Below are 26,153 nucleotides of genomic sequence, written 5' to 3' on the forward strand. Positions count from 1 at the left end.
TTCTTTCCTCTCTCTCATCTTTTTTTTTTTTACCCCTCCTGAATTTATTCATTTCCTCACATTTGTCTTTCTTTGACATCATTTTGTTCTGATCCTCTCTCGCCTCCGACCGGCATCTTTGTTGTTTGCTTGATCTCATTTCCCAGCTTTACAAAAGGCTTCATGTCTGTTTTTCCATTGTGCTCTGCCAGCGGTGGCAAAGTGCAACATCTGGGACTTCTGTTGTTCGTCCGCCGCCGCACAAACTCGACTGAATGTGGTTTGACCGACAGCCAACGGCACGTGAATGAGGAATTAAACAACTTTCATTGTGCCACCACCTGGTCCTGCAGACAGAAGGCTGATCTAGCTCTTGCACACTAGTTTTTCTTCCTTTGAACAAAGTGCACACTTCCTAGCTCCTCATCTCCCCCTTTTCCTTCATCACCCACCGAACACACGTTCACTTACCAGCCCACTTCTCCCCTCTCTCCTGCAGACATCGATTGTGGACAGTCCTTTATGCTACTATTGATTTCCACAAGTCTATTAACACTCGAATCCACCACTCAGGAAATATCCGGATTCAATTTATTGATGGCAAGAGAGCCGCTGATGTCCGCATATATTGAAAATGTTATCGGGGCTTTTTTAAATCCCCACAGTGTGTAACTAGACTTTTAATTCACTCTTCGTTTGTTCACTGTTTAGTCACCACATCGCACAATGGATGTGTCAGCTGGTGATGTAGACTACTGATGATTCGATAAACTTGGTAATACACGGTACTTACAATGATGAGTAGGATGAAGTAGATGAAGTTGTAGAAGGAGTGAGCATCCATCACGTAGTACATGATCTCCACCCAGCCCTCCAGCGTGATCACCTGGGAGGAACGATTTGACCCAACGTTAACACAAGGTAATCAAGAAATATTGGTCTTTCTCAACAGGACATAACTGGTAAAAAAAGTTTAGTGCTGCATAGTTTATATCAAACATTTAAATCCAATATACTGTGGTGAATACAATATTGCAATATAGAGTTCAAAATACAGATTGAGTGCTCGAGTGTGCTCACAAGTAAAATAAATTAACTGGATTTGAATGTTTATAAATCATTGTTTAAATATCATATTTTTATAAATGCAATTTATAATGCACAAAAAAATGATTTATTGAGAATTTTTATATTAACCCTCTGGCGTCCGCAATCACTCCACTTACATTTACACTTAAAAAGTAAATCTCAAATTATCCTTCATGTTTTATTTCAAATTTTCCACTGTGAACAAATCACGTGATGCGTAGTTTTGGGTCAAATGTTTTAATACTATTTAAAAATGATAAATTACCCCCTGGCAATGACAATTTTTTTTTAAAGATATTGGCAAGTAAAAGATCAAATCAAAGGGACTCATAAGTGTTGAAGGATCAGAAATCCTCACCTCACACTGACAAGGATCTCACCTGAAAAATGACGATCCAGGCGTAGACGATGTTGTCAAAGTTGATGGCACTTTTGTGAGGGTTACTGTTCCCCGTGTGGCAGCGAGTGTAATACTGGTTCCAGTTGATACACAGGCCAAGCGCTTCCCCTGCACCACTGCCATTGGTCAGCGGCTCCAGACTCAGGCCCAGAGCTTGTCTGTGGAGTGCGTCCTCCTTGTCCAGGCAGCAGGTCCGGCCTCCTTCGCGCCTCGCCGGCACATCGGTGCACGACATGATGCCATTGTTTGACGGCAAGGAGCAGATGAAGGGGCGCTCATCGTCCTCCTCCGGCTGATAGTATGGAGTTGGAAGAGTCATACCTGACGACCTGGGGTACGGGCAAGGTAAGAAACCAAGTGAATATGACATTAATACAAAATCACAGTACAAAAGAGATTCCTATTATCTTTCAATACTTCGTTTGGGGAGTTTCATGAGGATTTCAGTGACAGACAGAGAGCCAGGAGGGAGCCAGGAATGAGAATATGAAATGAGAGATTTTCTATAGCACAATCAAGCCTGTGGGACAAATGCATCAATGAAGGGAAGCCGGTGAATAAGGAAATGCAAATGATTCTGCATGTGCCGGGAGTATATACTGTCTCTCTTCCCTTCTCAGTCTCACATACACACAAGAGTAAATACTTTAATCATCTCTACACAACAGATCCTAAGCTGAATGTCTGTGGTCTGTCTAAGTCTGTAACATCAGACTTACAGACACACACTGATCTGAGTGTGGATGAGTGGAACCTTATGTAGAGTTGGAACTATTCACGTGTTTTTACTTTATATTACACTTTTCTATTTGAACGTTTTATCTCCAATCCAGTGTAACTGAGGCACATAGCCCTACTAGACTAATAAACAGACCAGTATATAGATCAGTAAACAGCCTGTACAGAATCTTTCAGCGGGGAATGAAAAGCCTGAGTTAGCAGTGAACCAGCGATCAGCGCCTACAGCTAGTGCAGCGGACCAAAGGCGTGCTGACATGTGTGGTAAACAGGGAGGAGGTCAGGAGTCTCCTGAGGTGAAACCATGCACCACCTCAGACTTCACATCTAGTTACATTCAGCCCTTTGGTTACGATCGATTTACTAATCTGAGAAGAGAGGTGTCACCTTCACACTCTCAAGTTTGTTTGTGAGTTTCTAAAGAAATCTCTTAAACTGTTTTCATCCAACGCACTGAACCAAAGGATTAGAATAAGTTTTGTGGTGGCACCACTTATGATTTTATTTAGTCTGCACCTGAAATGGGTCTGGTGGTTTAAAACCGATCCATTATGAAAGCCGGAAGGAGCCCGGGTGAAGCCATGGCTGCATTAACAGACTTATTTAGCTCTATTTGTGTTTTAACCTTCAATGTCTCCGAACTTCAAAAAAACTGCTTTGTTTTTGCAGCCATTCTCATAAAATGCTGCAAAGTTTTCCTTTTCGTGATCAGCGTATCCAGCGGGCGAATCGGGGTCAGGTTTGTTTCATCTGGCAGCGATAAACACAAAAGGCCCCGGAGATAAATAATTAGTGTGGACTTGACAAAGCAGAGGTAATAAGTGAGTTCTGCCATTTGAAACAGGGACGGCTCGGCGCTGCTGCCCTGATTACTCCGCCGAGCACACGGAACCACAGTAATTTGACTGGGACTGAGATAGGTGGAGATAATCATACATCACTCGAAGATTTTTAATGAGCGCCAACAGGTCACTGAGGGCGGCTCTGGAAACGAACATATCTTCCACTGGGAGCAACGTGTATCGTTATCTCATCATTGTGTTGTTATTCCGTGAGAAATCAGGCTGTTCTCTCTTCAGGTGTATATCAGGGTGTCGGTGAAATGTCCCAGAACACAGGCAGAAGAAAATGAGAGTGATCGTTTCTAAACTAAACTAACCCAGTGACAAGCACATCATTGGAGATGAGTGTGTTGGGCACCGGACAACAAATCGTTGCAAATCATGCAAACTGAGTCACGTGGAAAGTGTACGTGAGATTGAGCGAGTGGTATCATAGGATACCTCCACTACCTCAACATTGTATAAATAAAACACACACCATATATGATTTTGTGAGGGTGTATGTTCATCTTTTAGTCAACCGGAACATTTGGGTAAATTTGAAATAATTCCATCCAGGTGTTCTTGAGATGTTGCATTCACAAGATCCCAAAACCTGTTCTCGACAGTTGTCCACCAAAATCCATTCAGTTTGTCTTCCAGTCTAACTGAGATTTTGTAGAAAATTTGAAGTAATTACCCCAAACACTCATACTGTATGTTCACAAGAAGACAAGAAGCGACCAGACAACCTGAAAACATGACGCCTATGGTCATTAGCATAAAAATCGATCTCCGATGCCGATAAAGTGTATTCGTCGAGTGTGTGTGTGTGTGTGTGTGTGCGTGTCAATGTGTGTGTGTGAGAGAGCTCTGACATGACTGTGGAGTCAGGTCTGGACCTGGGATGGACAAAAATAGACCCTCTCCATCTTCAGGCCCATTACTGAACACACACATTCAGGGTCACTCGACCTACAGTATTTCCTCATCGCTCTGTCTCTGTCAGTCACTCTGTCTCAGCCCTTCTCTTCATGCCCCCCCCCCCCCCCGTGGTCTCACAACTCGTTCTCCGTGTGCATCCATCTGCTCTCACCTCTTCTTTCTTCTGCACCAGAAGAGTCTTATCAGGAAAAAGCTGGCTGAAGGCAAATCGTGTGCACACGCTGCATAATGTACTTACATACACCTCAGGAAAATATATATGCACAGTGTACAATATTGCCTTGCAGTGCATTTACCTCCTGAACTCTATATACTCCCTCTTTTTAATAGTTTATATCCTCAATGATTCTCTCATCCTCCCCCCCTTTGTTCTCCTTTTATTTTAGCCCCTCCCATCATTCTTCTTATTCTTTATTATGTCTTTAACATTGAGCCTACTCTTCATTCTTCTCATCTCCTCTCATTTCCCCCTTTCCTCTCCTCTGTAATTCTCTTGATCCTATCCCGTCTAGTCCAGTCAATACCGTAATAGATAGTGCTGACATACTGTATTAGTGGAATTTCTGCTTTGCCTTGGAACCACTCACACAACACACATGCATGCACGCCGGTTCCAAGATCGATAGCTTGGCCATATCAGGCTTTACCACTTCCCACCGAGAGTTGCTCGGGAACCATGCATTGATTTAGTGGCACAACAAAGTTTGCAGGTAAGCACTGAGACCCACTGAGCCTGCAATGACCTACAGAACAGTAGAGGTTACGGAAATCCAATGGAGGACACACAGGCCGTCCAACAGAGATGGACATGAAGAGAATTCAGAGAGGTTGTCAGTGACGGTCACATTTCTCTACTTTACTAAGAGCACGGGAATTAGGAACGGGATTAAGACTAGAAAGACAACAAAGCCGCCCGTGTCATAGTAGTGGAGCATGTGAATGAAGGCGGTTGCCCCCCTGCTGGTGACTTGGCAGTGCGCGGCATAGCACTGCAGAACCTGGCATCACACTGAGAAAACACCTGCTGACGGAGAGGGAGACGGGGGGAGGGGAACAGGGCTGAACCGGTTCCCCGATGTTGTCGAGGGACACTCTGGGAAAGTTGGAAAGGGAAGAACGGTCTGAAAGGGCGCGGTGTGGCGCCACCTCCCATCTTTTTGTCATTGCGTGGAGCCGGGCATGACAATTATAAAACAAGGAAGGCACAAACAGATCCTGGGATTCCCTTTGAACCAAAATTACCAAATAACCATCCCCCATAACAACTAACCCGTCCCCTCTCAGCCGTTCCCCCAGCCAAGAGGACGCTTTGCCTCTCTCTTCCTCTTGCTCCTACACAGACACACAGACCTGCTATCACATTGCACCGGGAGAAATCCTACCCATGTCGGTGGCTTGTAGTTGGCAACATCCATAGAGATTTAATCACCCTCCACAGGCAGGCAGGGGGCAACATAAACTTTGTATTTAATATTTTCAAACTTGACTTGAAATTGAAAAGGTATGTAGTTAAAAGAGTGAGGAGAGAAACAGACTGCAGTACAAGAATAGAGTGGATTAAGACATGAGAAGAGAAAAGGTAGAGATCCAAAGAGGGAGGGTGAGACATGTCAAACTGAATGCTGCACTTGACATCGACACTCCACTCCATAATAACCTCTCATTGAGTTAATGTTAGCCCTTTGCTTAGCATAATAGTCCTCAAGCACTAACTCACTGGGACCTTCCTAATTAAGAACTCAAGCACCCTGGCTATAACTTGCATAATGTGTTAACACAACGGTTTAAAATGAATCGAACACAATACGTTGTTTCAATAATGAACCCTCAATGTATGATCACCACAAAGATGACGTTGCACACATCAGCCCACGTGTGTGAGATTACAGTGTATTAACAGGAGAGATAATAATAATTTCTCCTCAGCCAATGTCAGGGAATCAAAATGGAGTCCTCGATTTGTCGTGTTAATTACAATCAACCTTTATCCCGGTCAGGATACAGTGAAGTAAACTCATGAGGTGATTACTGCTGAGGTCGTTAGGGTCAATGTCAGCTCTCAAAGCGGGCTGCCCGACACGTGTCCACTTTCATCTGGATATTAGATCTGTCATTAGTAACCGCTGTGTCAGCAGAACCAGAGACCGTGCACGGTGGCAATTTGGTGCACGTGCACGGTTTCTATACATAACACGGCAACGTCAGGGGCATGTGTCCTTCTTGTGAGCTGATGCCAGCATAAAAGAAAAAAAAGGAAACTGAGAGAATGGCGTGAAATCAAATACTGAATACTTGTGAATGTCACACGCACGCACACACACACACACACACACACACACACACACACACACACACACACACACAGTGGGTGATGCAGTCATGAAGGGTCATGAATATGGAGGCATGCAGCTGGAAACTAATCATGGTCTTAGTTGCAACCTGAAAAAAAAAAAAAATACTGTTGCTGTGCAGCTTGTGTGAGAGAGAGAGAGAGAGAGAGAGAGAGAGAGAGAGAGAGAGAGAGAGAGAGAGAGAGAGAGAGAGAGAGAGGTAGAGGGAGAGGGAGAGGGACAGGGAGAGAGAAGAAGCGGCAGAGAAGTTGGACGGCAGAGTTTGCTAATGGATACTGAAGTCAAATATACTCTTGTATCTTGTATGAACATTTTTCATTATGACAGACTTGTATATTCATTTTGGACTGCAGGAATTAGAGATTTTATAAACCGATAAAACCCATATTGGATATAATTCAATGACAGAAAACCAACTTGACATTCAAAAAAATGTGTTTGACGTGTAGCCTACTTCAACTTTTTATGTCCGTCCATGTCCCATCTACTTACATGGTACAGGTGGGGTTTATGACCAATACTGCAACCAGCCACCAGGTGGCAATAGATACGCTGCGGCTTCACTGATTTGGACCGGGCATCGTCCATCTCTATGAACAGTATATGACACTAATGCACTGGTACAACACAAACGCCCTTTAAAATGCAAACACTGATGCAAAGCGTTTAACTTACAGAGTGAAGTTCTTCTCCGGGTAGCAGCGGTTCCTCAGAAGCCCCGCCCACAGCTGTACGCCGATGATGCCGAAGATGAAGAAGACGAAGAAGCAGAGCAACAGCACGTTGCCCAGCATGGGCAGAGTGTCGAGCAGCAGGTTCACCAGGATCCGCATACCTGTGTGTTTGAGCAGGTCAATCGATCAATAACACGTTATCACGGGTTTACACGATCGATTAGGGAAGGATCTACAGTTTGCATATAGATGGTTTCATTTTTGTACAGATGTTGGAGTAACATGATATCACTGTCCTTTTAGTTTCGGAGGGAGAATATTTGATGCTCAGCTTATGTACATTGCAATTAAATTTGCTTGACTCCAGGACATGTTTTTATTTTGTTAAATATAAGTAAATACTACCTTTAGCTTCAGCAGCCCTGAGTTTTCCACCTTTTAATAGAAGACATATCATTTCCTAAACTCTTAAACATCTTTAAGTAGTCGAACAATATCCATACATCTGTCAGTGAACAGTTTAGAAATATGTTTCAAACATTTTGCGACTTTTGCAGATTTCTTTATGAAACCGTTTCCTCAGCAGTTTGCAGAAAATGCGATCCAAATGCTGCTTTAACCTTTCAAATGTATTTCCTTTCGTGGTAATTCAATAGAAATGGAGCATCTAGAAGTCAAGAATTCCATTTATTATTGGGACATTTTCTATCTGACATCCTCTACAGTAGAGTTCACATTCGGCTTTCGACAGAAAACTGACTTGAAAGCTAAATTCAGGAAATGCAAGGAAGTGGGGAAGAAAAAAAAGACACAAGGATGTATTGAGAATACACAGAAGCACACAAGTTCAGAAGTGGAAGTGAACGCCCTCTCCAGCGGGGGCAGTATATAAGGAACATCACAGGCAACAGCCAGAGACCAAAATAGCTACGTTGTACAAGAACCTTCCCCAAACAGAAGAAGAGCTTTAAAGGTAGAATATAACCAAGACAACCACACACACAAACACACACATGCACACACACACACAGACACAGAGACACACACACACACACACACACACACACACACACACACACACACACACACACACACACACACACACACACACACACACACACACACACACACACTAACTACCGTCCACCCCAGGAACACAGAAACCTAATTGGACTATATGAGGTCTGATTCAGGATTAGATGAGACCTAATTGCAGAAATGCAAGCGTGTCCCCTGTCGAATAATGATGACCTCATCCCCCGTGGCTGGGCCTGTCCCGCTGAGATGACATATTGAGATGGTGATTAGTGAAACATGATGACAGCTGATTGGACGAGAGAGAGAGAGAGGTGAGAGCCACTGATGGGATCATGGCAACCTCACACGGACACCGGAGAGGTGTGTGTGTGTCTGTGTGTGTGTGTGTGTGTGTGTGTGTCCCTGTTTTTCTGATGTGCATTATTTGTGTTCTGCAGTGCCACGCCAGGATTCGTGAATGACAACTCCCCAGTAAGTTAATATGTCGTAAACACATCTCCACTGCCAGCGTACTGAGTGACAGGTGCGAAGCTGAGCGAGCGAGAGAGAGACACACAGGAGAGGAGGAGGAAGAGAGAGAGAGTGAGGAAGATGATGGTCCCACATGTGGACACTATTTGCAAACACCTGTTGTTCACTCACTACACAAACACAAAACCCCAAATGCTGAATGTCAAATTAATTAGAGAAGAGTCTGCATCATCTAAGTACTTGTCCCCCTTTGACTTTACGAAGCAAGTTCTGTTTAGACCTGGTAGCGACATTAGTCCGGAGAGATTCGATCACAATTCGTCAGCGCTACGTTATATTTGTCTTCTTGTGCTATGAAGAAAGATTTTACCCATTTAAAATGTTGTAATCAATAAGCGTCAGTCAGTGTTGATGTAGTGGCAGTGAAGGTTTTGAGTGATCGTATGTCAGGATGTGTTAACACGTGTACTTAACACAATATCTCTATTGATTTGTAGTTCAGTCCTGAGGTTAGCAAAGCTCTTTATGGAGGAACAGGCTGAGAAGTACAGCTTGTCAGGGAATTACGTTTGGATCTGATCTTTATCGGATTACAAAGTAACTAAATAAACAAAATTCTGGGAATTTATGGATTTTTATTTTCTCCAGAACACAGAAGAAATAAAAATTGTTCATAGTTTTTCCTCCTCTGGCTATTTTGCCTCATCAACTAGTATTAAATGGAAAGCAGTAGCGCTGCTGGTGTGTGTGTGTGTGTGTGTCTCGGGTGGCAGCTGGAGGCGAGTCTAAATGTGTTTGTTCCCCAGGGTCCTTGTCATTAGGCCACTGTTCCATTAGGCCTAATTGGATGAAGAGAGGGAGAAATGGATGGAGGGAGAGACAGGGCGAACGAGTATTGAGACAGGGCCTGAGGGCGCGCCGGAAAATAGGGAGAGCCAAAATAAGAATACGAATAAAGAAAGAAACCACGAAAAAGCAAAAACAATCATTGTCTCTTTAATTCTCATCCTCCCTCGTTCCCTCTCCCCTCCTGATGACTGTACCTGTTTGCCGACGGCTCCTGCTGTCCCCAGATAAAGATGGATGCCCCCCCCTTGCACCACAGTGGAAGCACATTTACAGCTACCTGCCTGTGCTATTCACCGACGACCGGGAGACTCCTCTTCTCGTCAAACTTTCTACAGCTTTTTGTTTGTCCTCACCATTTCTATTCTGTCGGGCACTTTCACACCAATTTCATTGCAATGTTTAACACAACAGCAAACACACAGACACACGACAGTTATCAGCCATTTTGTTGGAGGGTCACAGATTGAGGTTTATGAGGGGTCACGCTCAGGGTCACATCGGCTGCCATTCAGCAGCCAAGCTGTTACTGCCAGCGCTGTGTTTTTACAATAGGGTTTGTGTGTGAGACAGAGACAGAGACAGAGAGAGAGAACTTAACATTTAATATAACTACAGCCTTTCTGAGGTTTCTGGTATATCTGTTGTATTTCATTATTTAATAGTCCTGTGTACTAAAATATAAACCAGTACTGCATAGTATGAAGCTGTGATTCTTCTGCTCCTGCAAATATTTAACGGGAAAAAACTTAACAACGAATTAATGGATTCGGTCAAATAAAACGTTTCTTTAAAATAGTGAGTTACAGGAAGTATTGCAGACATTGTTGTTCGTGACATATTGGACAAATATTTACTATTTTGCTGTGAACCGCGTGCCGCACGTGGAAAAGAAATCAACGACACCTTGATTCCCAAGAAGAGCAGCGCGACTTCCAGCTCTAATCTGTTAACATAAAAAAGAAAAGCAGCCGGTGGGCCCCTGGTGTCGGAGTGTGCTCATGCTGCCTGCGTATCTGTGGTTAGAGCGGCGGTCCAACAGAACAAGGAACAAATAGCTTTATCCCCATGTTTCCTCACCTCTAATGGGGTCGGGGAGAGGGGACGGAGCTACCACACACTCATAACATCCAGCTGACTGATAACAACGTAAACAATGACACACACTCACACACACACACACACACACACCCAACTACTGTACAACATATACTGGCTCAGACGAAGGAACAGTCAGCACATGTGCACATATTTTTACTACACTCACACAAATATGCATGCATCCGCAGAATCGACTATAAATATGCAAAACAAACCCGTGCATGCATCTGGAGATTTGTGCTCTGACACATAATCACCTCCTGAAAAGCAGACTGGTTAACAATCTGTGCACTTGTGCCTGAAACACGATACACACTCTATCGCGCACAATATCTTCTAATCACACCACTTGAAGACTAATGCAGTTAACATCCATATTGTTTGAGCGGCGGCTGTGGCAGTTTGGAATGTTGGAGCGGATTGTTCCCTGGTGATGGAAACACCTGAAAGACGACTCGTCCTTTAAAATGTTTTGGGAAATTGAAAAATCGATTCAGGCGCTGAGGACAAGATACTTCTTCGGGTAAATGTCACGAGCAAAACAAGGATTAAATGAGGAGAATGAGCCATGATTCAACAAAAAAATCTGTACGGCCTCACTCAAGATTGAGGAATAGCTTTTATTTTGGATTCATTTGCACTTATATGCCCTAAAAATTCTGTTTAATAAATGATTTAAAGATGGGGAGGCTAAGATTCAGTCAGTAACGATAAAATAATGTCTGTGAACTCCTCACACTAGGACAATTTGGTCAGATAATCTATTCAGATCAGACTCAAACGCCCCTGCAATCGTCAGCCTTCTAAAAGTCTTCTGAAATCTGGCCGATAATAGTCTAGTGTGCAGCAGTTATATGCTAAGTAAGAAAAAAGAGAAGATTTCAGCATGTAATGTGTAGATGTGACCTGCATTTAACCAAGCTACAGATTGAATCCTACACGTAATCTCTTCATCTCTCTTCCTCACCTTCCTCATATGTAAAAATCCTCTCTATCTCTATCTTAATGATTCTATAAGGTCCACTATCTAGCTCTGGAATGAACCTTATTAACTGTTCCGCCAGACCGATTTATTCACAATTTCACCTGCGAGGGTCTTCTTCTTCTCCACTGAGGGACTCTTCCCTTATTAAAAAAAAACAGGAAAATTACTGCCCAGGTTTCTTTTCCTACAGTATCTGTCCCCCAGGTCCAAACCGAATTAGGCATCAGGGCTTTGGTGCGATCAGCTCCATCTGCTTCAGGCTCCTCTCAGGATTATTTAATAGTAGAGGAGACAGTGTCTCTCAGATGAGTTGAAGACATTCAGGAAAAGTTTCCAAGTGTATATGGTTTGTGTATCCACGATGTTCTGCAGGGTCGAGGGACCGATGAGGACATTCCTGTTACTTCACTCCTCAGTCACTTAGTGCACATCTAAGAGGAAGTGGAAAACCGCTTTACCCTTTTTACAACCACAAGACATGCGAGTAGAAAATCGACTGAAATGAATTGTACTTATCCGAAACTTCATTACCAACAATTATCATTAGCTGCTAATACTTGGCTAACCACTAAAGCTCTAGAACTACGAGATGAGGCCGGCCTGAGCCTATAGCTTTGACAGGCTAATTGGTGCCTATGATGATTAAGAGCCGCCTGTTGGGGCAGGAGGACAAAGAAATCCATAGAAGTTAAAAAGTTTGGCCAAGAAGTGAGTTTTAGATGAAAAGAGCGGGGTCAGGGTCACGGACCGCTCAGTGACGCGGCATTAATGGACGGTCTCTAAATCGGATGAAGCTGTGACCCTGGGCCTTTATGGGCTGTGTGATGAAGCATAAGATATACGTTATCACGAAGACAAGAGAGGCAAGACGTGTTCATGGACTGACACTCAATCGTGACATGCCTTGATAGCATAAACTAACAAACAGGAATTGCACACACGCACAAAATTTGAAATGTTCTTACTTGGTACTCTGTTGATGGCTTTGAGTGGCCGCAGAACCCTCACCGTCCGAATGGCCGACAGGTTGATGTTCTGCAGGTCCAGCGAGTATTCCACCATCCTGGAGAAGCAGGCAGAGAGGGAATCTGGATGAGACTCATGATTCAACAACAGCTGCTGTTTTCTAATCTTGTCTGATCTGTCTCAGTCTTGTCTCAGCCTGTTATTCCCAATGTGCCAAATTTGGCTCAAATTCACCTAGAGAGCATTCGACAGGTGGTCCTCGACAAACTGGAGTGAGAGGAGCTGAACGGCTAAAACAAATAAAGCATTTATAGTATTGATTATGTACCAAAATTAAAGTGAACAAATTCCAGGTCCCGATTGCGATAGGTCACCTTTCGAAGTCTTAAGATAGTTGATGAAGTCGAAGGAATTTGTGGTGAACAACAACCAAAAGTAAACTGGTAACTGGTAATGGTGGCGTTTAAAAGCTACTTTCTTTGTGAAAGATTTCTCTCATGGAAATAGGTTGTGGTGAGACCAAAGTGCAGTAAATGTCTTGAGGTTAATTTTAAATCAAAACCCTTTACTCTGTAAATTTTGTATTTTGGGGTTATGGGAAATGTTCTGCACAATGTTCAAAGGGGTGGGGGGGGGATAGAGTGACAAAGCATCAAAAGGGGAGAAAAGCATGAAAGGGAGGTGAGGAAGAGATAGAGATAGAATGGAAAAGAGGAATTCATTCTATTCTAAGTGTTGCCTGCAGGATGTTGTAGCTTAGTCAGAGCCTGGCATCTGTTACCAAGTCATTTCCACAGCGTGGTTAAGCTGTTTGTGCCCCTAAACCCGAATCACTTTCACAGGAGAATGCCCACGTTCTGCCATTTGTGAGTGTGAGAGCAGCGTGTGTCTGAACGTGCCACACTTATACCACAGTCGTCCCAGAGAGAGCTCACATGCATTTTATATACTGTGTCAATGCAGTAAATGTATACTTGTAATAAATAACAGTATTAATGGCCGTGTTTGCATGAGCACTTCGGTAAATGGTGTAATACTAATTGTGTACAGGGAGTTTGTTGAGGTTTGCGCCCGGGGGCCAAAACAGTACGAGACAGCTTGACACCAGCAGCAGCGCCGCGACCACAACAACATGCTAATAACCAGCACCGCAAGCTAATACCGCCCCAAGCAAAGCTCTGCCTCTGACAGAACAAGCCAAGCTTCCACAGACTCGCACATAGTCACACTTATGAACAATGTCATTTACAATAATGTGAAACTTTATTGATCCCAGGGGGGGAGGGGGGGGGGGGGGGACGACTCTTTCCATTTGCCCTTCAACGCAGTAGAGCACCCCGGCTCACACTCGAGTGGGATCACTTGTTGTGACATGGGTTTAAACTGCCGTACAATTTTAGTGAAATATTCAAAGCCAGAGTAAATTAGTAGGCATGTGGGGGGGGAATACATCACATTTGATGAAATTCCTTTGCACTAATTCCGCTGTTCCTGGGCTCATAGGTCCGACACTTGAAAGAGGGATGTATGGGCACATCGCACACCAATTTTCTCCTCCCGGTGTTGTTGAAAGTGCAGAAGTGCCACACGGCAGCTTAATGAAAATGTCACAGTATAGAGAGGAGCATAACAGCTGTTTTGGGGACAGTCTTTTTTCCGGCTGGGCGCAGTGGTGTTATTACAACCTGCCTGTTCTAATGATGTGATGTGCTGCTGGGAGACTGAGCAGGAGGCTAAAATGCCGAAAGAGACTCTTGAAAGAAGGAAAATGTGCATGTTCCCCTCTTCAGGCTCAACGTTGGAGATGTATACGGAAATGGATCGAGACTTCCGTCCGCACAGGTCACATTTATGATGCCTGTCTTCTGGACTCTCAGACATTCTCAGAGATTCCTCCAGATGTTTATCTTAGTAGTTCTCTTCATCTTTGTAATGATCTCTGACCAGCTAATGGATGGGTGTAGAGGAAATGTTCTTGACCAATGTGTTTTCATCTTCAGGTACAAAAACATGTCCTTATTTAGGCAGAAATGCCATAGGGGAAGTCATGGGCGGAACCAACCTCCCTATAGAAATGTGCTTTCGACCCCTGCAAGTCAGATTTCATTATTGGCTTGTTTGTCTCCAGGTATCTAGATGTCCGTCCCAACCTATAATTTCTTGTAATAAACTTTGTTATACTGAAAGTACTGGGTCCTCGGATTCCTTCCCTCAACATCAACAACTTCAACAACAACATCGACCTCTCGGCTGCATAGAATATACCATAGTACCATGAGAAACCGCGAGGGGTCAGTGTAGCCAACAGTTCAAGCGAGAAGACCCTAGGGCATGAGGAAGAATTTTAAATGACAGAAGTTTGTAATGAGAGTCTTTTTGCAAGTTGGTGGGAAACTACGTTCCTCACCCAGGCAGTGATGGTCACATCACATGAAACGGACATATCTCTCTCATAGGTAAAGGCAGCAACAACAAGCCTTTAGTGAGTGCGAGGGATAAACAGCTGGAAAGACGACAGATAAAAGAAGCTTTGACAGTTGAGTGGATACTGCACAGGTATTGTTTCCGTGAGTAATCCAGTTGTATACAGACAGAAAGAGCAGCGGGGGAAATGAAAGAGAGAACACGAGATCACAGATCTGCCTGCATGTGTGTGGGTCGAGTTCAGACATGTGAGTCTCCGCCAGTGTGTGTGCACACAGTGTGTTTCTGCATGTGAGCTCTACACATCAATCAGGCTGCTGCGTTTGGGAGGGTAATTAGTGGATGGCCGCAAGCATCCCTTCATGATTGTTCTCTATTTTTCACATTCCCTCTTTGCTTGTGACGCACCTTCATCTCATTCATGCTTTCATGTGAGTGTGTGTGTGTGTGTGTGTGTTGTTATTATCATTATGACATGTCGAGGTAAGGAAGAGGGAAATCTAGGATATGAAATTTACACCTGAAATGACAGACGTGGATCTAGACATGGCAAATCTGAAAGTTCTGCTTCGATAAATACGTTTTTTCGACATCATTTACATACAAAATATAGTTGAAAAATAAACTTATTGTGCTCTTGTCCAGTCATGTTTAAATATCTATTTTCTATGCCAAGAAAGGCTAGAAGGGTAAGTGCACCAACTGTGATCAGCTTTTTGTTTCTCAGCATCTGGAGAGATGCTCCAGTTGTCTCAAGAAGCCTTGCGCAGTGGGAGTCTCGGGCATACATTAGAATACATATGAAAGGCAAAACTGACTTTCTGTAAAAAAAAGGGGTCATGCTTCATCCCCGGATCGACACACACAGACAGACACACACACTGTGCATTTTCAGTAATTGCTGCAGATACCGGACAGGATGGGGAAATATAAGCTTCAATGCAGTGGATTAGGCCAAAATGAAATATACAGCATGTACGATATAACAGACTTCAGTAGGCGGTTTGTGTATGTGTGTGTGTGTGTGTGTGTGTGTGTGTGTGTGTGTGTGTGTGTGTGTGTGTGTGTGTGTGTGTGGCGAGGTGATGGAGCAAACGCACGACACACCCTTCAGAGTCTGTTCATCCTAGCACGTGAAGAAGAGAAGGAAAGAGAGCTAGAGGGCAGAGGAGGGGGAGAGAGCAAGGTGCTGCCCGTGGCTAACAGACATGGAGCTCATAGCAGACTGTCGGCTGTGATTTGGTCTGGCACTGGTCTCCGCAATTAGCCTCGACGCTAATCTAATGGAGGCTGCCAAGAGGAGAGAAGAAGACGGAGGCATTCGCACATAAAAACATGGACTCACACATGCACAGATTAAACACACGCGGAATGCTTAAATTGACGGATAATCTCTGTGTGTAGGTCTGTGCCACATACACACACACACAGACACACACACACACACACACACAAACGATGAGCATCCACTGGGTATAAACTGATTCCGCTCAAATGAAGATAAATGTCCCTCCACCTTCCCTGGTAACTGTGTTGCTCCAGCTTTCTCTGTTCATCTCTTTCTCTCTCTCTCTCAAACACACAGACACACACACACAGGCACTTGCTTGATCACCCATGTCTGAGCCTCTCATTTCAAAGGCCTCGCAGCAGGTGTTTGAGCAGGTGTGTTTGCTTTTGTTGTGCATGTGCATTCATCTAGCGTGTGTGTATGTGCTTTCTGAATTGGCAGCATGTGAGACGGTGACTTAACAAGATCAAGTAAAATTTGCGCGACTCAATATGTGACGATAGAAGTGGAGGGTCTGTTGGGGGGGTCAGGTGTCATTAGGGTCTCAGCAGTGGGTCTCTCACACAAACTTACCTTGGAGGTCCCAGTTTCCATCTGTTGTCCCTTCCTTTCTTTAAAGAATCGTTTTCCATCACATCAAAGCACCAAATCCTCATTTGAACCCATAAAAATTACTTTTTATTTTGATCTTTTATATTTTCTGCTCTGCACACTTTTGCAATTTATAATTTTATAATATCGAAAGCATTATAAAGTATCTTTCGATGGATTCCCAAATTTAGAATAAGCAACTGCATGAACAGCAGATGCCTGCATTAGTACCATATGGAGTCAGACATGCACTTTAATGGAGGTGAATGACAGTGTGTCTTTTCTTTACTGTAGCTTAGTGTTTACACACATGCACAGTTTGATAAACAAACCCTGAGCTGTAAACAGGAAGTCACATGGACTGACAGGTTACTTAAACATGAGACATTTTTGACGGTATGTCATCCTGCATCATCAACCATAACCGTAACCAGACGAGAGAGAAAAAAAAGAAAATCCCGAAATGTCTAGTGTGAATAAAAAAGTCTCGCTGCATGCTTAACAACAATTGACAGCTCCATTAATCTTCTTAGAGCTCAGAAATCCAGTGCACAAAAAGATACAGTGTAAGCAGCAGTGGAGACTGGCTGGGAGTAACAGTGTCAGACTCCAACAAAGAAAGCGGGAAGACTACAAATCACGTGGTCACAGATAAGCTCCACACGTGCTAAACCCCTTCGTATAACATAATCCAGACTTTAAGTCAAAGTGAACAAAGTCAGTCATGAACCTAAGTCATCACAGAAGTGGAAGGTTCCATTACCCGGTCATGACGATGAAGAAGTCCAGCCGGTTCCAGGTGTCTCCCAAGTAACAGCGACGGCCGAAGATCCCAAGCGCCACCATCTTCACCACCATCTCCAACGCGAAGAAGCTGTAGATGAACGCATCGAAGGCCTGCACGGGGCGAGAGAGAGAGGGAGACAGGGCTGGAATGAAGACACATTGAACCAGACATCTGTTCTCTCTTGTGTGTGTGCGTGAAATTAGTCGGCTCAAGATGGTTTTCAGCTTCTGAGTAAACGAGGAGCACGCGTCGTCTCTGGTGAGAACAAATTGTCTGGATTGAAAAAAAATATAATCATCAGTTGTCAACATCAGGGTTTTAGGAAAAATAAATGGAGAGACCGTAAAGAGAAACATATTTATCTGAGTTCTGATCACGTGTCATCTCTGAACGGGCCATGATTTGCTTTATTTCATATTTCAAAGGTGGTTTTTACTCTGTGGCACATTCACAGTCCACAGTAAGTGTCAAATTAGTTATTTTTTAACTGTCCTTTTAAACAGAACACACTGATAGCACACTGACACAACAGGGCTTTATTGTGTTTGTGTGTGTTCCTCATTAACAAAGACTTTCCTACATCTCAAAGTGCTATACAACAATGAATTTACATAAAATAAATGAAAACACACAATGAACATTAAAAAAAGTTGTACAAAATGTTTGTAAACTAAGATGGAAATAAAACCCAATAGGTAAAGCATGAGATTAAATTATAGTCTGGTGAACAGGGCCACTGGATAATGGGAACGGATTGAGGTTAATATGTTAATATATTGAGTTAAAAGCTGTAAATAAAAACAAAATACAACAGAAAAAGGAAAAGAAATGCAGCAGTTCCTCTACCGGGAAGGTCAGAGCTGATTAAATGCTGAAACAAAGAGGGAAAGTCTTGACTCAGAAGAGAAGTAAGAGTTGAACAGAAACATAAGGAAAGTAATGGAGATCCAGGTCAAACCTTAGACAAAGAAAAACACAGAAGAAGAGCGATGTTAATGTGACATATGATCTCTGCCATGTCCTGCTCGCATTGTTATGTCCAGATCACTAGTTAACCTCTGATGATATTTTTGGAACAAAGCTCCTTCCCAGTGTTTGGCCCTGGGCTGAACGACTGTGTGCTGCTGCCCGCTGTAGCCTGTAACCCGGGCTGCTGCTTCTTGACACGGAAATGTACAAGGCCTGGAAATTTAAATTAAATCATTGTTGTAATTTGGCTTCGTGATGATGGCAAGGGTTTTTTTCCTCTGTTCCAAATCTGTCAACCTGACATGCATGCACAAATACCGTACCATATTACCAAATTGGGATACGGTTTAAATGTTATATATACATTTGTGTTTGATTTGTTTGTTTGACCTAAAATGTAAAAATGTTCATGCATTTTAAAACATCTGCAGATAATGGAAGTAGAATAGGTGAGTTAGAGTCTAAAGGCAACAACAAACAATGCAAACAGGCCACTGTGTCAAAAATTTTCATTCGGTTCTGTTTCACCCTAAAAACCTTTTTTTTGCCAAACTCATAGGAAGTAAATTTGACCTTTGACCTTTGTAATCCATTAAGTTGTTTAGTGAGGTCCCAGTGACCAACAAACCCTAATCAGTGAATCAATGAGCTCAAGATAATCGTTGTGCCACATCTGGATTGCCTGGATGTGTTAAGATATTGCATTCACAAGGCAAAACCCTTGTATATACAAACTATGGGCAAAACATGTGTGTTGTGATGTCACAGCAACATTGACCTTTGACTGTTGACCACCAAAATCAATGCAGTTCATATTGGAGGCCAACAGAGCGTTTGTCCCGAAAGAAAAATACCTCATGGCATTCTTGAGATGCTGTGTCCACAAGAGTGAGACAGATGGACGCACAACCCAAACACACAATGCCTCTGGCCATCACCGTCCCAGTGGAATACAAATAGAGGTTTTTATAGATCACAAGGACTCTCCAGCTACAGCTCAGTAACTATGCCCTGAGAATAGAGTCACTCAACAAATCACACGCCACAAACCAATACGTGTGGTGCGATGGGAAAACAATTTTTCCACAAGCACTTTAAGGTTATTACCTTTCGTGGGTTTCAGGCAAAAGGTAGATGTCAAACTAGGGACTCGACAACAGCCCACAGCCGGCCAGAAAACACTGATCTGCAGAACATTGGGACAACCAGGGGTAATAAGCTTCAACCGGAGAAACGCACACAGAGCACGACAAGTGGCGCTGCATGTGGAACACACAGCATTCATTATTTTCAGGGATCAGATCTGGAGCTGTGTGATTTGCTCTCGTGTGACCACGGCTGCGTGTGTGTGTGTGTGTCTGCTGCATTTAAGTGGTGCTGTTTAACATGTGATCTATCCCTTCACTTTCGCCCGCAAAAAACACAAGCGTGAGTTCAACCCCAGGCAGCGTTCAGAGCTGGCAGCTTCCGATGGGAAAGATGAGAAGATCAGTCTCATGCTGGTTAAATGATGTTTTCATAAATAATGCAGCCTGCACGCTTCACATGTAATCCGACATCGGCTGCGCGAGTCAGATCCCTGCCGTGCTCCGCGCTGAGTGAAAGGGACTGAATTCATCGTTGTTATGTGCCAGCACTGCCGGCTTCCTCTTCAGTCAGCCTATCAGGTTTCATCATCAACACGATTTGTAAAGAGGTGGAGGCTGTCTCCTGACGGGGCCGGCTTCATGATTTGAAATCGGAGCTGGACTGGAAAACGACCTGATACGCTGTCACCGCGCGGCTTATTTGGCTCGATGAGGAGAGGAGGCGGTAAGTAGGTCATCACGATGGTACTGGTATCAGTTTAAGATGATATACACGTCTCTTACTCCATATGTGGAGTTGGTGAGTGACGAGATCAATCAGTGCATCAAACCAAAGGCACCGTGAGGACAAATGTGACGCCAACAAACAGGAGAAGGAATAACTGACAACTCTGCATAGTGTGGGAGAGAGCTTTCTCCACATGTGATGCTTTGATTTAAAGGCACATCCTCTAAAGCAGGGGTCTTCAACGTTTTTCAGGCCAAGGTCCCCCAAACTGAGGGCGAAATGGAGCAAGGACCCCCTACTATATAAATTGCATAAAATAGTGTTTATATTATTCTGGGCCTAGTGCCATGTATAAACATAGCTACCCTGTTATTGTGCATTCAATACTACCCTTGTGGGTAGTAGCATGCTAACATTAGAAAGGTGGCTCAGACACCTCGCAAATCCTCTCAAACTTATTTTTCAGTTACAGTAATGTTTTTTTTTACATTGTACAGTGTCTATTTCTCGGTAATTTTTTAAAATCTAAACAAAAAAGTCAAACAAACTACTTTTAGGTACAAATACGACCATCTACAGAGTTTGGTCCGCCATCTTTTTTTTTTGAGCTTCGCACTCTTTAGACGTGAGCATTAACGCGATCTGATTGGCTAGTGCCTGTGCTGTCGTATTTGCATGAAAGGGGCTGTGAACTGGTGCCCAGCTTGTGAGAGCTCCTGTGTGTAGCTGAATGTGTGCATTGCTGAATGAAAGATAATGACTTCTGCCTCATTTTATCCGTTCGCTACAATATGTTGGATTCATTTCAAAGTGTAGCTAAAGACAATATATACAATTCTGGTTCTGAAGAAGTGCATTTTGTGGAAAAAACATTTTTGAAAAAAAAAAAATATATAAAAATTTGTCTTATCAACCAAAAATTTGGCTATCCCCCTGCAGTACCCCCGCGGACCCCCTAGGGGTCGCGGACCCCCTGTTGAAGACCACTGCTCTAAAGGTATATCTTCAGGTATTATAACAACTTTGCATTTGCGCGGAATGACAATGCAAAGTCAGTTCAGCCAAATTCCACTAACCCTATTTCAGTCCCTGGCTTTGCAGATACTTCTGGTGATATACAATGTTTTGTTTATATCAGTCTCTCTGAGTGTATTCACACCTGAAAGTGCGGAACAAGGTCTGGACAAAGGTTGGATCAGTTTTGGTTTCACATTGCAATTCAGGGAGCAAGTAATAATATATGATTTACATATATATGTCTTCATAACCTACATCGGCTGCATCTACCTTGAGAACATGAATCAAGTGGTTTGTTTCGTTAAAGTTGTTGCCACCGTAATGTCATTATGGTATTACTTAGGGATCATTAAACTCCTCTCTGCTCAAACATGACATCGCCTGAGGTGCTTCTTTTTCTTCTTCTTGTATTCCATGTGGTCTCTACTTCCTGCAATTGGTCTGAAAGTCAGATTGTCTAAACTCCATAAAGAGACACACAGCAAACAAGCGGAACATTTGTTTAGCTCGATGTGGAACGAGACGCCTCTTTCGATCGGTCTACATCTTGATCCTCTGGTCTTGCCCCGCGGCCTGCGACACCTTTCACACTTGTTATAAACTGAAAAGTCTGAAGGTCTGGACCAAACAACGGAGGAGGGAAAGTGCTGCAACACAACACCTGTGCTGAGATTCAGAAACAGTAGATTCAAAAACCAATTTCACACCTAATAATTCCTTCTATTATCGTCTTTCACAGGCACCATTTCCCGTCTCGACGTCCTTCTCAGTGCAGTTTATTATCTTGACTGACATGTATATATATATTGATTGGCTGCATGAAAAATGCTTATCAATCATAGCCCTGTCGTGTTTAAATCTGACTGTGTTTTTAGTTATTGACATTTATTTATTGGAGTGTAGTAGATTGCGTCACCCGAAACCACAGTCCCCTTTCGATCTCTGAGGCTTTCAACCATTGAGGTCCGGGGCTTTAAATCCCAGTTTGACACATACAGTATCTGAACTGGTCCTGAGGTAACGTGTCCATTGTTTGTGGCTATTGCTGTGTCTCTTTCCTCCATGAAAGCGAGGTGGGGACACTGTATTTCACAGAGGGCTGGGGAAGCATGTGAGGGCCACTCTAACTATCTGAGCCCTGTCAGCAGAATCCCTGCTGTTACCATTAGCAGCCACTGGAACAGGACCCCTCACACCACCTGGGGAGACAATGAGCTTGTTAGAGAGACAAAGGGTGGAGGAAGGGACAGAGTGCAAGTGTGCAGGATGGGGGAAGACGATGGTTCTCCAAGGGAAGGTCGGATGAGGAAGAGAGACGGTGAAGCAGGAAGATGTGTGACACGGTTTGAGAACAGCAAGGGATACTTTTTGAAATCTCTACAGTCGACACAAGGAAAGAAGAACATCTGCACCTATTCACGACAAGATGAAAATAATCCGAAAGTTAAGGATTTTGAAACATTTAAACGGGTTAACTTGGTGTTGGGGCATCCTAACCATGGAGGAGAACCAATCCTAACCTTTGCTCCACAGCTTTTGGAGAAGGATTCACGGTGTAGGAGGATAAAACACATTAAAACATTGCAGACCAGGGATTCACAGACATTCCTCCACCGTCACCTGACCTTAACCCCCACTGAATATTTATGGGGACACTTAAAGGCCGTGAAAGCCGAGGATTCTCTGACAGGATGCTCCGTTGGACGCTGTCAGATCCTGCTGGGATAACACGGGTCATCACGTTTTCCACAAACCTGTGGAACTTGACAGCTTGAGCGGGGGACATTTCAAACACTGAGAAATCTATACACACATTTTCCAGACTTTCAACTTCTCTCAAATTGCTAAACGGAGCATAACTGTAGTTTCCTAGTTTATTCTAGGTGTGGACAGTTTGCTGCATTTCAAACCTCTTCTGTTTTCAGTTTACTTTAAAATAAGGCAAAATGACACAAAAATGATTTGATCATATTATGATTTTTAAAGAATAGTATTACATTCAAAGCAAATGCAGAATAGAAAGGACCTTTAGGACCTGGAAGCGAATGAGATATAGCGGCAGATCATACCAAGCACACTGGTGCCGGGAAGCTCAGATGCAGGTTCCTGCTGACGGATTTTCACCGTCAACAGACATTAAAATTCGCCAAACAGAAATCACGTAAGGCAGAATTAGGTCACTCTTGTCACACCTGAAATTGAGTCTGCCAAATTTGCTCCAGTGAAAAGCAATTACGATCCCTGAGGTGCACAGCGAGTCCACAGCCAGTTGGCAAATTACCAAGTCAGCATCAAATAACCTGCATCAGCCCAACGCGGCTTACAATCAGAAACAAAAGGGAAACAATAGCTATGCCCCGAAAACTACGTGAATCTATAGTCGAACACAAGTATCAGGATTAATCGAGTCCAAAGGCTGTAACGGGCACATGAAAACATGATCCTACAAACGTTTGTCTCTTTCCTCTCCTAAGAAAGCCTCCATGATTTGGAGAACAATCCCATTTCAATAGTCTTCATTGGGTCGGCTGTGCACAGGGGCTGCAGGTTTAATTCATTTAGAACGTTCTCAAAATCCCATCAACAATCATCAGTATCTAGTCCACCTGGGAGTTTCCTTTACCATGCAGCTGCACCACGCCAAATAGACTCTCATTCATATCCTATCACCATCATTTATTGATTTACATGGCAATAAAATGTTTCCATTTTTCAATTCAAGTCTCACCTGATTGGACTTATCTCATCTGGGATAAGACTGTGATTTTGACAAAGCATTGCAGTAAAACTAAGACTAAAAAGCCTGTAGATGAAGCTTTAGTGTGTCTGTCCGTCCACAGCCATATTTTCCACAAGACTATATTAAAACAAACCAGAGTCCCTATTCCCCGTTCAGAGAGCAGGAGAAAATATGAACCTTCCAGGAGGGAAATATTTTCATCTGCAGTGTCTGCGTCACAGTGTGAGAATCAGTGACAAGAAGAGGGGTGAGTCTCTCTGAGCTTCTGTCAAAGAAGAGATCCTTTTGTCTTATATCTCTTTATGCGTCGACATGGTGATGTTGCACACACACAAAATCACACACACACACACAGGGGTCGGCCTTACCTGCAGTATCTTGCAGCGGCCCGAGGTGCAGCCGATGTTCTCACAGGGCTGGTACATGCCCAGTGTCACACAGTTGAGCACGATCACCATGATGCTAATCCTCTCGAACCACGTAAGAGCAGGGCTGGGGTTAAGGAGCATTGCAGCAGAGAAGAATTACACAGTAATACACATGCTATAGAGTAAAGGGGGGGGGGGGGGGGGGGGGGGGGGTAAACAATACCTGACCTCATCTAATGTACCACAGACAGACGTGCTGATGGAAATATCAGTCAAACACAATATGTATGGTTTTAAATACACATTTATAGAGAGAAATGAAGACAGATGATGAGTATCTTTCCTCTCAATGACCGCTCTCTCTCAACCACCTGACTCCTGGGCTGGTCATGAATCAGTTTCTCTTTCTCTCACTTTTCTCCTTCATTCCTATAAACCTTCACACTGCTGCCTTTCAGTTGTGGGAATAGATGAATTAAGCTAAAGCGGACGTAAAGGTTTAACCAACACAGTAAAATACCTTTATACTGACTTATCTTTGTGGACTTAATATTAACTCGACAGATAAGTGTGATGTAAGGCAGCTCATCTACTCTGCTCTAAGCTCGGATGCATGTCTCTGCCCCATGAAGGCGTCTCCGGTCAGAGTTCATGTCGGTCTTTAGCTTGTGCACCAGGGGTGAGTCGGTTTCCACTCCTACATAACCCGAGTGGGTGGCGGCTTGGCAGTGTTAACAGGACACAGCTGTGCACGTGTATCATTTCCCAGTACAGAGCGTGGAAACATGCGTATGTGGACCATTGGCTCGATTCAAATAGGTAAAGATGAATTGACAAATACTATCTTAGACGTGTATTTTGAATTCTTGGTTTGGTCCATGTCCCATCCATGAACATGGAGGAGGAGGGATTCATGACCTATACTGCAGCTAGCCACCAAGTGTCAATGGAGACGCTGTGGCTTCACTTTTAAGCAGCTGGCCTGTCGTCCATCTTTATAAACAGTCGATGAGCCGCACAGTCACATTCAGGACCTTTACCTCTGCTCACAGATTAATGTTTCAGTCGACACGTTCAGTAACTGACTCGTTCACATCTGCATGTCACACATCATGCGAGCTGTTCACACAGCTGCCACTTTGCCAGCGAGTAATTTATCAATGAAAATGAAATCGAGGAGTAATTTACCAGCCGACCCTGTTTTTTTGCTGCAAGACAGAGTTTTCGATGAAAGATACAACATTATGCATAAAATATTAACAAAAGAAAAACAAAGCCATTGCAATTAAAGCTCAAGCCATTGTTTTTACAAGCACATTGAAGAATGTGTCGGGTTTACAACCAGTTTAACTGTTTTAGTATTTCTCCTTAGAAATGCAAGTGTAATTAAGGGTTTGTATCGTTTCTAAAGTCCGATAAAATGTAAAAGATGGATATTATAATTTTATAATAGCCCTAGACAGAGTTAAGTGGACTTTGAAGACAATCTGTACTGTTGATACACGCATGCACACACACACACACACACACATAAAACATAACCACTAGTCTCCTAACCCTTGTGCTCTAAATTTAATCGCTGACCCAAACTTCACCTTTTTCCTTAATCAGGTTGCTTTTGTTTCTGATTACTTGGTATTTAGTCTGAAATGTGTAACCATAGGTTGTCAATGACACACACACACACTCACACTCACACACACACACACACACACACACACACACACACACACACACCAACACATTC

General features: G+C 43.4%; 1 protein-coding gene across 1 annotated transcript in view; it reads right to left on the minus strand.

Annotated features, from left to right (window-relative positions):
- LOC128459031 (voltage-dependent T-type calcium channel subunit alpha-1I) overlaps window positions 1–26,153 on the minus strand; it is a 104,622-nt gene that overhangs the window by 48,298 nt on the left and 30,171 nt on the right. Inside the window, exons 2-7 of the mRNA XM_053444127.1 lie at window positions 24,407–24,518; window positions 17,474–17,607; window positions 12,404–12,501; window positions 6,999–7,158; window positions 1,449–1,797; window positions 773–865 (exon numbers count right to left, since the gene is read on the minus strand). Of these exons, the coding sequence (XP_053300102.1) occupies window positions 773–865; window positions 1,449–1,797; window positions 6,999–7,158; window positions 12,404–12,501; window positions 17,474–17,607; window positions 24,407–24,518 (946 nt within the window). The remainder of the gene's footprint in view (window positions 1–772; window positions 866–1,448; window positions 1,798–6,998; window positions 7,159–12,403; window positions 12,502–17,473; window positions 17,608–24,406; window positions 24,519–26,153) is intronic.

The sequence above is a fragment of the Pleuronectes platessa genome, chromosome 16, assembly GCF_947347685.1.
Source record: "Pleuronectes platessa chromosome 16, fPlePla1.1, whole genome shotgun sequence".
NCBI classification, from domain to species: Eukaryota; Metazoa; Chordata; class Actinopteri; order Pleuronectiformes; family Pleuronectidae; genus Pleuronectes; species Pleuronectes platessa.